The following is a 17,291-nucleotide window of genomic DNA, read 5'->3' as shown; positions in this document are numbered from 1 at the left end:
AAGTGTCACCGCTTGAATCACATTCTTAGGAGTTATTTAGCATTCAGTTTGTCAGGTTAATAGTAGGTTGCATTAATATCATTTCTAGCATTAATACCATTATTATTATTTTACAGAGTCTATAGGGATGGGCTGGTACAAAGGTACCACTGCGGTGATCCTGAAAACAGAATTCAGAGTTAAATGCAAGCTTTTTTATAAGGTGTACACTTACAAGAAGGAAACTAAGATTCTTATTATGAATATATACTTTTATTTCACATATGCTCATCTGTGGCTCACACTGGAATATACATTCAGACTGACTCAAAAAATGCTTCTTACTCTTCCAAAATGACACACCATTGTATGTGAAATTCTGGATTCCTGGTATGCAATTAACTGCTTTACTTTTCTGATCATCTCAGGCAGCCCTCAGGATAAATAGCCGGAATTGCATAAGCGCAGTGTGTTAAAACCCATGAGTTAAGATGTGGTCACTAGGAAGTTTACAGGCCCACTGGTATGATTTACCTGCCTCGCCCACCTAATGTGGATTATAATTGGTTTGTACAGAAGGAGAGGCCTAAAGTTCTCTCTATAAATGCTGCCACAAACGGAGCTGGAAGTCTTATCATATTTCCCTACAATTGCTCACGGAAATACAAAGTCCAAGACAAAGAGGAGCAAGGAAGCATGGCGGGTAAGTAAAAATGAGTCTCTTCATGGATATGTAGTGGGCAATAACCTACCAAACACTGTTTTCTTCTAAGGGTATATTTTTGGTAAAAGGCTCTGAATTGTTGGAGTATATTACATTCTGAGATTTTGAATAGGTTACTTTGATATTTTCTTTCCTAAATATTGAAAAAGACACAAACAAGGAAAAGAAGATAAACCATGTGTTATTATACTAAAGCTAATAGGACAATACTGCAGGCAGATAGGGCAGATGAAGTTTTGACAAGAAAATAGCTTTTGGTGTGAAACTTAGAGAATTAGAGAGTAGGCAAGAATGGATATTCTGTTAATGGTATTATTTCTGCCAAGAATAGGCTGTAGGATGGATTCCTTCCTTCAGATTCAGAGTCAGCAAGTTGCAATGCCAATTTAACTATTGATTAAAATCAGTTTGGAAGGCAAAGGCTCCTTAAAATATAGACAAAGCATTGTAGAAGTCCCAGAAATAAAGCCTTACCGGGAAAGACACTGAATCAATACAAGGTTGCCTTGCTCTTGTTTAGGCTAGACTGGACTTTCTGGTACCTCTATGAGAACGCATAATGAGGCGCTAGTGCTGGTGATACTCATCTAGGCATGGAGTCCATGCTCAGCTGGCCTTATGTGACATAAGCCTGAAAAGTTCAAGAAATTAAATAAAGAAAAAAACCTACAGAGCAATGTCTGAAGCACAGAAACTGCAGGCATTGTTTTTTTCCCTTATGGAGGTTAAAAGAGCCACAGTTTCCCCATTGACAGTGTTTGTCCACAGAAGATTATTTGAAATCCTTAACGTTTTCGACTTGAACTGCTTGCGCTGACATCCCTGCGCACAGTCTGCTGTTTGCCTAAACTGCCTGTGCTTTCTTAATGACTGTCTCAGTGTGTTTGCTAAGATACCTAAATGTTCATCTATTTAAGATCTGAACACAGGCTGGAAGGGAAATTGACACAGAGAATGGGCATAGGGCAACTGATCCATTTATAGTTCTCCTCCACTTAGCAAAAAAGCTTAAATAAATGGCAAACCACAGTTCTATTGATCAGTATCAATGACTGGCCTGGGTATAAAATTCCTTTTTTTAAAAAAGACAAAATCAGTATATAAAACTGGACAGTAAAAACCTTCAACTACAGCAACAGGGAAATAACCACAAACCAATTGTTTCTGCGTTATCACACTTCCTCTTAAGCAACAATGTGCCAACAAGTTAGCCAAGACATTTCAGCAAGGTGGTCCGCCAAAACTTCCTCCTAAGTATCACACACTAATCTACTCATTATCCATTTTCACCACATTGTTTTCACCACACTAAATGCAAGAAGCAGTAGCAGCATTTAACGAGCAAACTGATACTTGCTGATCATGGTTAACTCTTCCTTATCAAATATCCAGGGTGCATTTTAAGCCCAGTGTTAAGTTGGAAATGTCATAAGGACTCAAGGGATCCTCCTCGTAGTTCCATGGCATATTTAGGACATTTTAATGCAAACAAAGCTCTGTGTGTGTTTAAACATGTGTGCACAGAACTATTTTCACACACACAAACATATATCCTGCGAATAAACTAGAGAGAAAAAAATGTGTGTAACAGAATAGAGGAGTAAAGGCGATGCCTACAGAAAAGGCAAGCACCTAGAAAAAAATCCTGTAAATCTGATGGCATGTTTTCTCAGGGGCTTTTAAAATCTGCAACACACTACTACTACTACTACTACTACGGATTTGGCAGCTTGTTTCACAGTCTCACACCTAACTATCTCTTCTATCTATCACTGCTCAGACTCAGTGTCATTACAACTAAGGCATTAGTCACACCTTCAAGCATCATCTTTGTGCATGAGATAGAGCGCTTGTCTGCAAAACGGAAACATCATGTCAGATCCCAGCTCTTAGAAGAGATGAGCAGAGCCACATCATGCTGGGAGCTGGAAAAAAATAAGTATTCCTTGCTCATGAGTGTGCAGCAATAGCTGGAAGTTAGAAGATCCAAACAACATCTACATTCCATTTCAGAGGCACGTATGTGTGCATAAGCACGAGAGCAGGGCAATGCATTTAAATAGAATAAGCTATACTTTACAGGTTATGTGGGAACACGTGGGCTGTCCTGGAGGCCTGGCCTAAGTTCATCTCAGTGTGCACACTGTCATTTTGGCTTGTCCCACAGTAGTTTTTTGAAGTACACATATTAGGGTATGTCACTAATATTTCTGGAATGAACCCTCTTTCTCCTGCCAAGATCCCATGAGAAAATCTGAGCCCAACTAGCAGTAAGTGTGCTGAGTGTAGCAAGCTTGTCTGCCATCAGTCTGGCTACTGGGGAACTTCTGGACAATCGTCTAGGAATTTCCTAAGACTGCAGCCTTGCTATATGCTGCTTTTTGAATGGAAGAGGAAGACAAAAAATTAACAATCATGTCTAGGACAACGTCTACAGCCTGGAGGAGATCTCCACCAAGCGCTCTTCCATATGGACTTGGCCAAGCTGTATCAGAGGATTCTCATCCTGAAGAGTATTGACACCAATCAATCCATACCACTAGGCGAGGAGCCCAGGTTTCTCAGCAGGTTGGCCTGCAAATACAGCATACCTGTAGGAAACCACTTAACTTCCTGTATCTTGGACAGCTGGAGTGGTTTTGATCATTAAATACCTGGCTTAATCATCCAAGGAGGAAATGAAAGGGGAGACAAAATAGCCTAAGCTTCCCTGAGAACTAAGACCCAGGTGAGTCATGGCCAGCCTAACCAGATGATGCTTTAGGCATATGTATGGAAGAACTGTACTCAGAAAGAATAAACGGGCATAAAGCTGTTTTAGTGACTGTCTTCCCATCCTAAAACAAACACCATCCTAAATTAATAATAGGTTACATTGAATAGAATTCATTGTGTCATTGGATTAATAAAGAGCTGGTGGGAACAGGAAAAACAACGCCAAGAAGGAGAAGGTGAATTCAGCTGAATTTTCTATTACAAAAGGCTTCTTTCATTTCAGTGCTTAACTCTTCCTCCTTTATATTCATTTCATTAACACAGTTACTGGACTGAAAGAAGAAATCAGAGTATTACTGGAAAAGGATACCAGTCTGTAAAAGTATGATTCATATACTGCTAACTCTCAGTTCATGAAGCAAAATATTAAGCCGGCTCACGGCTTTCACATTTTGAGGTACAGAAGATTTTTCTCTAGCTGTCCTCCAAACGTGTAAGGCGCAGACCTGTGCACTCCTGCCATTCACACACTTAGGCAATACAACATCACCTGGCTTGCAGGAAGGTGCTTGGGCCAGGGCAGCTAGGAAAGAAATGCATTCTTCTTGACCAGTATTCTGACTCGTGTTAATCTATCTCCACAATGTAACCCTCATTCTCAACTCTGGCCCATAATCTTCAGTCCACAGGTCTGGCATGTATCATACATGTGTTTTAGAAGCAAAGCAAATAACAGGTCTGCAAGGCAAGTTAGCCAGAATAAACAAGGAATAAAATACAAGAAGCTGATGAAACAAACACAACTCTTTCTCCTTGCCATACTGTCTTCCAGGATACATGTAGTTATTTGTGTTTCTTAACATGCTGTTTTTAATGATGCTATCATATCACCAAGTAGAAAAAAAAAGTTATGTAATTGAACTGTGAGACTATGATATTCAGTACAGTGTTGTTATCACAAGAGAAAGATAGAAAGATAGATAGAAAGATAGATAGAAATATAGATAGAAAGATAGAAAGGGAAAGAAGGAGGGAAAGAAGGAGGGAAAGAAGGAGGGAAAGAGAGAGAAAGAAGGAAAGAGAGAGAAAGAAGGAAAGAAAGACAGGAAGGCTGACATTTAAAGAATAATCACTGATACACTTCACCACCACTATACCACCCAATAGTTACTAACCTTTTCTTCAAAGAGAAAATCTCTGCTATGTATCTGAGTATAGAGTCAAAGCCTACTGAGAATTTATTCTGAAAAATGCTAGGATGTGTGTTCAGGTCATTTAAGAGAAAATAAAAGCACGGCTAGAAAAGGGTGGCTTCTAAAAAGACCACCACTGAAAATATCGCTCACAAAGAGCCCCAAATTAAAAACAACATAATGAAAAGAAGGAATTGTGTTATTACTATAAATATATCATTATAACAGAGTGAAAAACTACTGAATAATGTAATTGTTACAGGTGTAAATACATTAAGAAACAGTTGGATAGACTGTTATGGATAAATGTTTTTGCAGCCTTAGATTTTATTTTTTAAGGAAATGAGCACAGGAGAAAGTGCTCCACAAGCTCGTCAGTTAGATAAAGGGCTGGGAAGGAAAGGAGGCTATTCCTGCTCCACCCCCACAGGAAATATTGCAAACAGGCAATATTACAAGTAGACTTTTAAAGAAGTGAAAGGCACAATCTATTCTTTGAGAGAAGAGGAGAAAGAAGGACATTCAGAGGAAAAGTCGGGAAGCTGCTCATACAGGACGTATTGATCAGATATGGGCCAAGGTGAGCAAAGGAGCAAGCCCCTTCTGTGGTGCTCTATTATTTTTTTACATCCATACATTATATTCAGCTCTCTAATGGACTGAAAAGCTGCTACTCCTCTAATGAGCTTTGATCCAAGAAAAACAAAATAGAAAAGGTCCTCCCAGTAAGATTTAGAAGGAGGATTTTCATGGGAATTGTATTTCTTCACTTACTGTACATATGTGGATAAAGCAAGCTTGTCAGAATGGAGTTTTAGAGATCAGGTATGTTATCTGAGGTAGAAATGTTGTCTTTTGTACATGGGAAGGAAAGGAAAATCTACAGCTATTTGAAGGTGCCAGACATAAGCAGTGTAAAGGAGAGACTGATAAATCTGACATAAGAGCAAGAAAGACAAAGCTGAACCTGGACAAGGTACCACTGCAAAGGCTGAGGGAGAATAGAACGTAGAGAGAGTTTTGAAACTTGACAGCAAAGCAAAAACGATTTAAAAAAAGCGGTTTTTCATATGCAAATTGCCCTGTTTAAAAATTATTTTGAAATATCCCACGTTGCTTTTCGAACCTTGTCAGCTAATTCCTGCCTTTCTAGAGACAAGGCTCCCCCAATCCCAACCTTGCTCTACAGCAGATGTGCTCCATTGCTAGATTTTTGAAGGATTTCTTTTTTTTTTCAGGTAGGTATGTTATTTTTCTTCTGTACCTGTGCACTTCAATAAACCATCAAGCTACCTCCCACTAAAGAACCTTCCATCAGTTTGGCTCTGGTGATGCTAGAGTACATGCAGCAGCTTCCTGCAACATTTTATACACATGCTTTAGAAGTGCTATTGCTCCAATTCTCTCCTACTGCCAAATAGCAGTAAAATTAGCATATTCTTGATAGCTGCTTCTAAAAGATTTTATATATTTTATATACTTTTATATTTAATTATGTGGATAGTTCCTAACTGTCTTCAGAAAGGGAGCCTCTCTCTCTCAAAAAAGGATAAAATATAAATAACTGGTTCCTATAAGATGGAAATCTCATGTGGCTACTAGTTACCTGTAGAGAGTAACATACAACTCTTGGGAGTGAGTCCTTGCTTCTTCCTCCTCAGAAAGCCTTGCAGGTACCCTCGATTTTTCCTTCTCATTTCTTTCCACAGGTATGACGCAGCCAAGTTTGAACTGGCATCTGAAAGAAAATGCAAAAGACCATCACACAAGTAAATTTTCTGGCAAAGAACTGATTGTCAGGAGAGGTCAGGGCTTCACTATCACCTTCAATGGAGCGGAACAGCCAGGGCAAAACTTAACATTCATTGCAGAAACAGGTATAGCTCTCAATTTCTTTCTCATAATTAGTAATGCCATCTGGTGATGTTCTTTTAGCTTGATATTCACTATATGGGAAAAAAATGCCTAAGAGCCAACATGATGTTTTACATAGCCATGGGACTGGTTGAGGTGATTTTGTTTTACTCCTACCTCCACTGATGGTAATAGCTTGCTTCAGTTTCAAACATACATCATGAACTCATCTACAGGGGAGGATGGTGTTTATTAACAATTAAATATCTATTTCAGACACCTGAAAACAAACAAACAAGAGTGTTCTTTATTTTCTTTAAAAGGTCCAAAACCTTCAAAGCAAACTAAGACCCAGGCCACATTTGGTATCTCCAGCACAGTGAGCAAGGAGAGCTGGAGTGCAGTTCTGAAGTCCACCACTTCCAACTCTGTGAGCATCTCCATTTCCAGCCCAGCTAATGCAGTCATAGGACGTTACAAGCTGAGTGTGCAAAATGCTTCAAGTGGCAGCTCCTCCACCGCAAACCTCGGCACCTTTGTTTTGCTCTTTAATCCTTGGTCTTCAGGTATGAACATGATACCTTTCTGCTGAAAGAAACAATTCTCTCATTGCATATTTGCAAATTCTCTACTTGATGTTTTTTATTACTATTATTTTTTTTTGCACAGGAGCTGAAACACATAACCTAGCACTGAGAACAGGATATGACTTAACATTTTGTTAGGACCTTCTGGTACATAAAAAATCAGACCTTTATCACACACATACTGGAGAGCTTCTTGCTCTGAAAGATGTAGATTAAGTTCTGTTTGTGCCAGAGCTTCCCTGCTTTTGCACAAGTTTAGAAGTATACCCACTCTCAGAGAAACCATGAAAAAGGACAAATCTACCAGCTGTCACCTTCTTCCAGATGAGACAGGTCCATCCCTCTTTCTCCTCTCTAACACATCTCCCTTTCTCCAAATGTAGGAAAATCTGTTTCACCATCTGTTTAAAGCAGCAAGAACAACAAAGGGTGGATACCTGCAAACATTCCTACTGAGGTTCCCATGCAGGGTTTTCATTTTTTTTGCCAGATGTGGTGTTACAGACCTTTGCTTTGGCTTTTCAGGTGATGATGTGTTCTTGCCTAATCAGGCTGAATGCCAGGAATATGTGCTAGAAGAGTTTGGCATCATTTTTGCAGGCAATAAACATCATATCAACAGCTTTGGATGGAACTTTGGCCAGGTAAATGCATAGTTGAAACTTTGGTGTTTTGTGCTTCTGTTTTCACATAAGCTGGGTGACAAGGGCTTGTTCAGCTTTCCCAGTTCATCATAGTCACCTACCTCGGAAGAACAGTAAAGTCCACTATTAAAATTAGAATTCAAGTCAAGCCCTGCTAACCTGAAAAACAGGAAGATTTGTAGGACCAATCAGTGATATGGCCAAGATGCAGCCTGCAGAAATCTTTGTGTCTGCTGTGTAGAAAAGCACTGATAGCAACACTGGGGAGCACAGGCCCTGGCTTCACTATATTGATTTGAAGTTTTCAAAAGCCCTTCAAGGTCTAATCTTCACAGCTGTTGAGGCCAGCTTTTCACAGTAATTCCTGGTTGAGCTATGACTTAAATCAGGGATATGAAAAATGTTAACCAATTATTTGGCTCTCTATATTTTCATTTTTAGTATGGTAGAACACTCTGTGGTCCCAATACACTAATATATTTCTGTAACACAGTTTCAAGAAGATATTCTCAATATTTGCATCTCCATGCTGGATCGAAGTTTAAACTACCGCCAGGATCCTGTCACAGATGTATCTCACCGAAACGATCCCAAATATGTGGGCCGTGTTCTCAGTGCAATGGTAAGCAAGCTATTCAAAAGTGCAAATCACTACCTGTTTGATTAGTCAAAATGGATATGGAGTCAATTCTCAAGAAATTTTAGGCCATTATTTTTGTGCACCCAAAACATGGGCCAGAGAAGCTTCTGGGCGGCTCTCTGATTTCAGCCTACTAGATTTATTTCATCTGGGGTATTCTGATACTTTATTGCTTGGATATACAGTTGTCAAAATGAAAGTGAAAATAGTGGTGGGGTGGTATGTAGAAGGACCAGTCCCTGGAGGGCTTTAGTTCAACCTCCCATTTCATGTGGGCCTACAGAGGTAGCACAAGATCAGCTCAGCCACTGCTCTGACAAGTTGTCTTCCCAGGAATGGAGGTTTCACAGCTCCCCTCGCTGACCTGTCCAGTGCTGCATTACCCTTGTAGGGAGGAATTTTTCTCTTGTGTCCAATACCACTTTTGCAAGCTGCAACCTTCTGCTGTTGCCTCTCGTCATGTAATCTGCCAGTACTGAGAAAAGTTTGGCTTTGTCAACTATCTCTCCCCACTCTCTGTCAGCCATTTTCCCTAATTTAGTATTGTGTGTAAATTTGCTAAATGTTGAGTCTGCGTCATCAAACAAGCTTACTCTGAAAGTTATGGGAACAGCATTGTGTACATTGATGACACCATTCTAGCATACAGGCGAGTTCACTACACACTGGTGTTTGTTTTCTTGTCTGATGTTTAATGTACTTGTATGGGAAAGATGATAGTTAAATGCTGTTTGTTATTTGAGAGGACAAATATTTCATTTCTTTAAAAAGATAGGACTTCCTGAAGGCCAATGAAGTGTGGCTTTTGTCCACTAAAATATCATTTAAGGCTTTTCTTCCCTTGTATACCCACACTGATTTTTCTATTTTAAACCCTGAATTTATACTTTCGTCAATTTAGTGAATATCTTCACAGGTCAACGCCAATGATGACCAAGGTGTGGTGCTAGGAAATTGGAGTGGAAATTATGAAGGTGGAAAAAATCCGAGCAGCTGGAATGGAAGTGGTGAAATCCTGCAAAGCTGGAAGAAATCAGGATTCAAGCCTGTTAGATATGGACAGTGTTGGGTTTTTGCAGCAGTATTGACTACAGGTATGTTTTATGTAATACAACACTGCACAGATTCTGGTAGAGGAAACATTAACAATAATGTCTACCTGGAAGTCTTTCAAGATATTATGTTATGTATGTTATATGAAGCTTCATATTCCAGCAGTACTTCTTTTTGAATTATGGCTGTTTATTGACTCTTTAGTGCTTAGATGCCTGGGGATTCCCACTCGAACAATTACAAACTTCAGTTCTGCTCATGATGCAGATGAAAATTTACGTGTGGATGAGTTTTACGATGCTTCTGGAAATCATTTGAACAGGGGAGCTGACAGTGTCTGGTAAGGCTCTACAATATTTGATCGTAAGATCTATCGATGAAGAATAGGGTCAGCAGGTAAAAAGTGTAGATTCTATTGACAAAAGTTCTGTTGACTTGTTAAAAATAGTCCTGAAAACAATGACACATACAGGATTAAAAAAGAAAAAAAAAAGTAATCCTATTAAACTCAGTGTTAAATATAAACAGCATTTTTTTCTCTTCCTTAGTCAAACTGAGAATTATCACATAAGTTACAAAGGTAAACTGAAGCCAAAAGAAATACACCTGTGATTACACAGATGATTAAAAGTTTGTGATACCACACTGAAATATCAAACACAGGAGGACTTGATTTAACTGGAACCAGTTTTTAAAAAATAGTTTATGTTAACTGTAGAAGTTCAACAGGACTGCGCCCACGTTTTTTTCTTGCAGCAAGATCATTTAAGCCTGCTACACAATGCACTTTTCAGCTCTGATCTGACTGAGATAGAATCACAGCGAAAATGGTCAGTCTCAGCTAAAAACCTGACAAAACATTTGATACATTTAACTAAGATGAAAGTGTGAATAGGAGTTTAGAGGAAAATGGCCCTTATCTTCATTACTTCTTCTGGAAGCCTGCCTCCTCCAGAAGTGTGTTATTTTTTCCTTTTTTTTTTTTTTTCTCATAGTTTATAACAGCACCATAGGTTTTATTATTTTTTACTCCAATGTTTAATTCCTATGTATTCCCAGTAGGCCAATGGCCGCAGAAAGCAATGGACAAGCTTCAATTTGAGAGTGCATCATTGAATCTGCAGATAAGACATGCATATGATACAACTGCAAAACATGGTATTTTAGAAAAGCATTCCCTATTCACACATCTATGAATTATCAGAATCAAAGAACAGTCAGAAAACAGCTTCTAGCTACATACTAGAAGAATCCTTAAGTGAAAGCATAAGTTTACAGACTCTTAATATACAGACATAGCCAGATCAATGTTAAGCCCCAGCAGATCCTGGATGTGGCAGCATCTCCCTGGGACTATAAGCAGATGAAGTCATTTTGTAGCAGTACTGAAGTATCCTAATGCTCTGCCCTGGGCCAGAGATAAGTCCCTCAGAAATCAACAGAAAAGAGAAAATGTAAAGATGACAGATGACAGGTTTTACCAAACCAAAACAAAAGATAGGTAGGAAGAGGCAAAAACAGAATTTGGATGACAAAGTAGATACACCTACTAGTAGATTGCTTTGTTCATTTTTTAATATAGGAATTTCCATGTTTGGAATGAAAGCTGGTTTTCTCGCAGTGACTTGGGCCCCTCATACAGTGGATGGCAAATTCTGGATGCAACTCCTCAAGAAGAAAGTGGAGGTACATGGATTTGATTTCAGGAATAATGCTGAAAAATTTTAAAGTCAATCACTTTCAGAGGGACAAAGAAATTCAACCACTGTCAAAGTAATTTATTTCCTTGCCCAGAAATGAAGTGGCTGAAGAGAATACATTCTCTGTTTCACTAGAGAAGCCTCAGCTCCTCTGTGGATCCCAAACTAGGCTTCTAGGACCAGTCTTTCTCAGTTAATCCTACATTTCCAATGTAGGTATCCAGATACTGAAAACTAAAGGATATTATAAAAGAAGTCAAGTCTAACTTCATAATAAATACACAAGATATATTGATGATTAGCCTGGTATAAGTCACTGTGTGAATGAAAGGGCTGGAGTAGAATACCAGGGCTCACTGATAAATAGTATCTGTCTCGGTACCTGCCTACTATGAAACAATTGACTAGTCCTAAATTATTTTTTTCCTTGATGCTATAGGGATTTATCGGTGTGGTCCTGCCTCACGGAATGCCATCAAAGAAGGAGACATAGATCTGGACTATGACTGTCCATTCGTATTTGCAGAAGTGAATGCAGACTGCATGTACTGGAATTATGATTCTACAAATGGAAAAAAAACTTTAATATTCTCTGAGTCTACAGTAATTGGTCAGTTCATCAGCACAAAGGCTGTTGGCAGAGATGATCGTGTAGATGTCACCAATGATTATAAACACAAGGAAGGTAAAGAAAAATTCTGATTCTTCTGGTTGCACAGATGCTTCAATATAGAACTTAAAGAAACTTTAAGATAGGAGTCTGTTGGTGGGCAATTCTGCTCATATATAGGGTAGGAACAAAATTTATACTCAATTTCTTGAGTTCTAATAAAAAGGGGACAGAGAAGGTTAAGGACTAAAATATTCTGCCCTGCCATTTCTGATACAGAGCTGATCTGTGGGATCTGAATAAGGCGAGTCCAATTACTTTGAGTAAAATACTCACTATTCTGTTTGTCTACACTAATGTGCACTGTCTCTGCTTTGTTAAAATTAGCCTACAGCACTGCTATTTGTCAGCAGATGAAATGTGTATTACAGAAACCTAAGCTAAATCACCACCTAGCCCAAGAAAAGCAACATTTTTGAAGGGTCAGACAACATGTAACTTCATCAAACCTTTCAATCAGATAGGACAAAAAAAAATAATCAACTGAATTTTCAAGTGCAAACAATGAACACTGCTATTAGAAATATATATCCAGAATGGTGAAAAACAGAACCCAGAAAACTATCTTCCAATGCCATCAACACTTCACCTTATAGATGGGACTTTTCTGCATTAGCAGATGAGAATTCATATTTATCAGTACTACTACTCTAAAAAGGGTTAGAAATGAGAAATGTGAGAAACTTTGGACTGAAGATTTGATGCCACAAAGAATTACTATTAAAGGAATAGTGGCACAAATTGACTGTAGATCCAGAAAATGATATGTGGCTGTGAAAAACAGGGGTTCTGTTCACCTTTAAGCATGTTCTGCTGACCAATCTTTAGCAGGAGCATAAAGACAGATTCATTTTAACTGCTGAGGATGATTTTCATGATTCTCATTAACAGGCTCTAAAAACGAAAGAGATACTTATAAGAAAGCCCGTAAGAAGCTGGGACTCGAGGATAAATTTGATCCCACAGCACCAACACCAAAGGAGATTGAACAAAAGCCTGACATCTCAGGGAAGTTCAAGGTGGCTGACACTTTAATAGTTGGAAAAGATCTCAGTCTGATTCTGGTTCTTGCAAACTTAACTTCTGATGATAAGACTGTTCAGGTAAATATGACTGCTTGGAGCACTGTATATACCAGGAAACCTGTTCATGAGATCTGGAAGGACTCCATATCTGTCACTCTGGCTCCTCAGGAAGGTAATTTTCATATAGTTTTTTATTAGAATTGTGTGATTGTTTTATCAGTATATGAGCATTAGCTCTGAAGGTAGTAAACTTGCAGGGGAAAAGCTAAAGCAAACTGCAATCCTCATTTTCTACACAGAAGAGTCTGAAGAGGCCAAAAAAGAAAGCAATGCACTTGAATTTTGTGCATTTTGTGCACAAAGCACAAAAATTGTATTTTGAAAAATATGTATTATATGTGAAAAGAAGGTGCCAAGTAAACATAAAGTTTCAAAAACTGTAACAAAACTTGCAAAGAAAAGACAGGGAAAACATACAAAGCATAGAAATTAACTCCATCTGATTGTCTCCTGGTGAACTACAAGGGGCTAAGTAAGGGACCTAAGATCTTTTTCTGGTGGTGTTTGATATGCCTAAATAGGAGTATTATTGGAAACACGAAATTAAGTTTGTGATAGAAACTTGGGAAAATAGATGCATCAAAAACTCTAAAGGGGAACTAAAAAATGATTGAATCACTATTGATACTGTATTGTGTTAATCCTAGGCTTTGAGTTACTATCAAAAATTGAAAAAAAAGAAGTTTATCTTCCTTAATATGTAATTTTGTGGAGTTGGGATCTACCAGCTACCTCTAAAGTATTAGAAACTGAACTCTCATTGAAGATAGAGCTTATACACAGATGTTTCTAACAGCATTACAGTTAGGGGCTGTTACCTTGGGGCGTCTTGTGTTTTACACATAGAGTGAATAACCAAAGGCTGAGTTTAGGATCAGGAGAGAAGTTTTTCACCGTGTCTGATGGCAGACATTTGAAGAGATTTTTGCCCTCTTCTGTCAAGTGCAGCATGCACCATTTACTAGGATTTGTACTTAAATCCCTTGCTTTTGGAGCAACTTCACCATTTCCAACACTGTTTCTTGTTCTCTATTGTGACATTTTACACTGCTAACTTGCCTTTTTTCACATAGGACTATGAAAGATAATAGAAATGCAAACACATAATTTGTGTGCTGCATACCATGAGTAAGAAAGACTGATGAGTCATACCAGAGCATGTCTTATAAGAAATGAGGGAGTACTAGTGAGTTCATAAAACGCCATCTGTCTTACCTGTCAGAGCAGCGAGGAGAGACACAAGTCGGACAGTGCAGCAGTAAGGGATGGAGGAGAGATTGTAGAGAAGAAATCACTTTGCCTCTGACTGACAGATCTGCACGAATTGGGTTTGCTAGTGATGACTGAAGGTCTTCCTAGTCACAGACACAACAGAGAAGGAAAACGCTAATTAAAGTATGAAACATCTGTTGACTTATAAAAGTGCATATTGAACTCCCTCCCCCCCTTTTTTTTTGTTACAGAGAAAAAATTTCCCATCAAGATATCATATACTGAATATCAACAGCGTTTAACTACAGACAACACAATCCAAGTAACAGCCTTATGTCACGTGGAAGGTGGCATTCCAGTGCTAGTGAGCAGAGACATAACCCTGGACAAGCCTGACATTGATATACAGGTAAAGCACTATCGGGGGAGAATGAGGGGAACTCAGCTCTTATAAGCACTTTCTTCCCTACAAAGAGAAGTTCTGCTCACATTCTGCCACGCTCCATCCTACCATCTCATAATATGGTCTCTGCTGAGGCCTGAGGAGGCTTGGAGAGAAAAGATTACTAAGAATTCCATCTTTCAAGCATTTTCTTTGTACAGGTGCTGGGTGAGGCAGAACTAAATAAAGAAGTGGATGTGGAAGTGACATTTACCAATCCTATTGATGTGGAAGTGATGGACTGTGTTCTGCAGGTAGAAGGCAGTGACCTGCTCAGAGGAATCCTCCAGATAAAGTAAGTACAGAGGGCCTCATTCCTGCTGTTAAAGATATATCAGCTGGCACATAGGTGCAAATTACTTCAAAGTAAACAGTGGGATGAGAATGAATTTTCTTCATGTTGTAACTAGAGAGGTCTTCCAGGGAGGATGTCTCTCATAGAGAAGTACATTGCAATTATTTGCCCTCCCAAACTTTGGGGCCTAAGCCCAAGTCATATGGAGACTTGGTTCAAAGCTGTCACTATTTAACAGAAGTTATTTGCCTACCTATCTAGTAGGGCTCTATGGTTCCAGCAAAAAATATATACGATACCTGAGCAATAAATTTTACTGAGGCTCTCTGTGCAGCTACCGGGCAGATGAGTTTAGTTTTTGTCTTCTGATTACAGAATCAGCAGTGGGGCACTTGACTGTTTCTACCTACGCTGTATCTAAACTATACAACATTCTAGCCTGGATTTCAGTTTATAAAATGCAGTGTCTGTGTCAGTTACAGTGTTCAGCCTTCTAAGCGATGTGCGTTTACCTCTGCCAGAGACGTACGTGAAAAACAGATGCACCAGTGGCTCTGCTTTGTGTACAAAAATTGTTATCTAAAGTTGTTATCTAAAAGGGCAGACATACTTCTGAAATGTAAAACCTCAAGTATGCTCTATGCATAATTTTTGTAGGCACAGTAAATCACAACTAAGGAGAATCACCTTTAAAGAACAGAAAAATCCACAACCTCAGTTTAAAAGTCACAGCAGCTGTTACATAGATAACTAATTTTGGTTTACAGAGGCCTAGATTTTAGATACAATTGACATTCATCAAACAGGAACAAAGAGAATAGGAAAATGGTGAATATTATGATAAAACTCTCCCTCTGTCCCCGCAAAACAAGAATGACAGGCACACTGATTTTCAAGCTTTGCTTTCAGAACACTATAGAATTAATTATATTAGGAGAATAAGAAAAATGCTTAAGAAAATATCTAATCTGCATCTCACTTCATTAGAAGACCCTTATATAAATGGTGCTGATCAGATGAATGAGTAGACTGGAATAAAATTGGTTCCTATTCCTGTAAACCCAAATTCTTATTTTTATATTTGGATGATTTATAGCTTGTTATGTCTTTTTTTTATTTCACAGTTACATAAAAGTAAGCTTGCAGTCGGTCTCCCACTTTGTACACAAACTTGCATACAAACTTCTATATGCACTGACAAATGCAGCTGCTTCAAAAAAACGCCCAAGATATGGGAGTGTACGTTATACCTGAACACGCACGTGCGTGCACGCACATACACCCCTACACAGCAACTTAACATTATCATTTGTACTTGGGCAACTAGGAATGGTCTATCTCCTAACTTACCGCTCCTGAGGCAATTTAGCAAGCCCATGTTATGAACCACCTGCAACTTCATCCTCTAGGCAAGGCAAGACAATATAACAGGGTAGGGCTGTTTGGGATGACCACAAACATGAGTTTTCAATTTAAAATCCTACTGTTTTAAAACATTTCAACTTCCATTTAGAATTTCCTGGTGCACAAGTACTTCAGTTTTCTTGGTAGCACAATCTATTCCTATTCAAGATTTTGTATTACCATTGTTCACTGCCTCAGTTCATTTATTTTTTGTAATTTAATGATCTCTTTCACATCTTCTGTTCTGCATGAAGTTTGATCTCTTATGGTATTAACATGTTTTCCTTTGCGTGCTTATCTAGTTCATTGCATCATATATTTGCTAGAGATCTTAATTCATGGGGTTGCACATTTAAGTACGTGTCACAGTTAAGTCCTGTACAGTCTTTTCATGGTGATTCTATTAATTCCACAGAGCTGGAAATAGTGAAGAAGTTCAAGCATGATGCATAAGGTTGTCTTTAGCTGACATTTTCCCTTTGTTTCCTATTTTTAGTGTACTGCCACTGAAAGCTGGTGAGAAATCTAGGACAAAGTTTAAAATCACCCCTTCTGAGACAGGCCTCAAGCATCTACTTGTTAACTTCTCCTGTGACAAGTTTGCAGATGTCAAAGCACATAAAGTTGTCAATGTGATTGGCTAAGAGGAAGGCAATAGATGACCCATTTCCGAATAACCTGAGCAAAACAGTATATGAAGTTGATGAAGAATAAACCACATAATTGCTGCTTCTGAAACAAAATACTCCCTGCAATAAAATAAAAATAAAACTGATGAGTAACTTGTTAAGTGGTAATTTCAAATAAACTGAGGAACAATTGATCCTTCAGGTACTGCTGTGTCGATGTTATCAAATACAGCATCTTACATTCTATCCAGAGACTGATTTTTGCCAGTTTTTCTTTTGAAATCATTCTTTCTGATTCCAGATGTTTCAACACAAATAAACACATGCTTACTCCTTCAGAGCTTTATGCAGAGCTTGCAAAGTGGTACTTTTCTTTTTATTGCGACTGTGATACTAGAGATTAGCTGGAACAAGGTCCATATTTACAATTTTAGTTCCCTCTTACTGCAAAGTTTAGCACTGTGT

General features: G+C 38.6%; 1 protein-coding gene across 2 annotated transcripts; it reads left to right on the top strand.

Moving 5' to 3' along the window:
• The first annotated feature begins 579 nt into the window (after window positions 1–579).
• Window positions 580–16,940, top strand: LOC148594854 (protein-glutamine gamma-glutamyltransferase E-like). 2 transcript variants are annotated; one of them, XM_088523613.1, is made up of 13 exons: window positions 580–682; window positions 6,321–6,488; window positions 6,789–7,031; window positions 7,578–7,696; window positions 8,190–8,318; window positions 9,253–9,430; window positions 9,594–9,729; window positions 10,972–11,075; window positions 11,529–11,774; window positions 12,651–12,956; window positions 14,308–14,465; window positions 14,660–14,793; window positions 16,694–16,940. In XM_088523613.1, exons 1-13 carry the CDS (start codon window positions 676–678, stop codon window positions 16,839–16,841), a joined length of 2,076 nt encoding a protein of 691 aa, XP_088379739.1. In that variant the 5' UTR covers window positions 580–675; the 3' UTR covers window positions 16,842–16,940. The 2 variants fall into 2 exon arrangements, with proteins under 2 accessions (XP_088379739.1, XP_088379738.1); XM_088523612.1 differs by lacking the exon at window positions 580–682 and adding an exon at window positions 5,054–5,191.
• Window positions 16,941–17,291: the final 351 nt, after the last annotated feature.

This window comes from Tinamus guttatus, unplaced genomic scaffold, assembly GCF_059628265.1.
Source record: "Tinamus guttatus ecotype Peru unplaced genomic scaffold, ASM5962826v1 Tinamus_guttatus_pri_ptg000194l, whole genome shotgun sequence".
NCBI classification, from domain to species: domain Eukaryota; kingdom Metazoa; phylum Chordata; class Aves; order Tinamiformes; family Tinamidae; genus Tinamus; species Tinamus guttatus.
The sequence above is the reverse complement of the archived record's forward strand: the minus strand, read 5'-3'. Positions and strand labels throughout refer to the sequence as shown.

What these genes read in the sequence shown, in the direction of transcription:
- LOC148594854 (XM_088523612.1), top strand. An exon ending in AGCCTGACATTGATATACAG is followed by an intron (nt 14,466 to 14,659) that starts GTAAAGCACTAT and finishes TTCTTTGTACAG; the next exon opens with GTGCTGGGTGAGGCAGAACT. An exon ending in AGAGGAATCCTCCAGATAAA is followed by an intron (nt 14,794 to 16,693) that starts GTAAGTACAGAG and finishes TCCTATTTTTAG; the next exon opens with TGTACTGCCACTGAAAGCTG.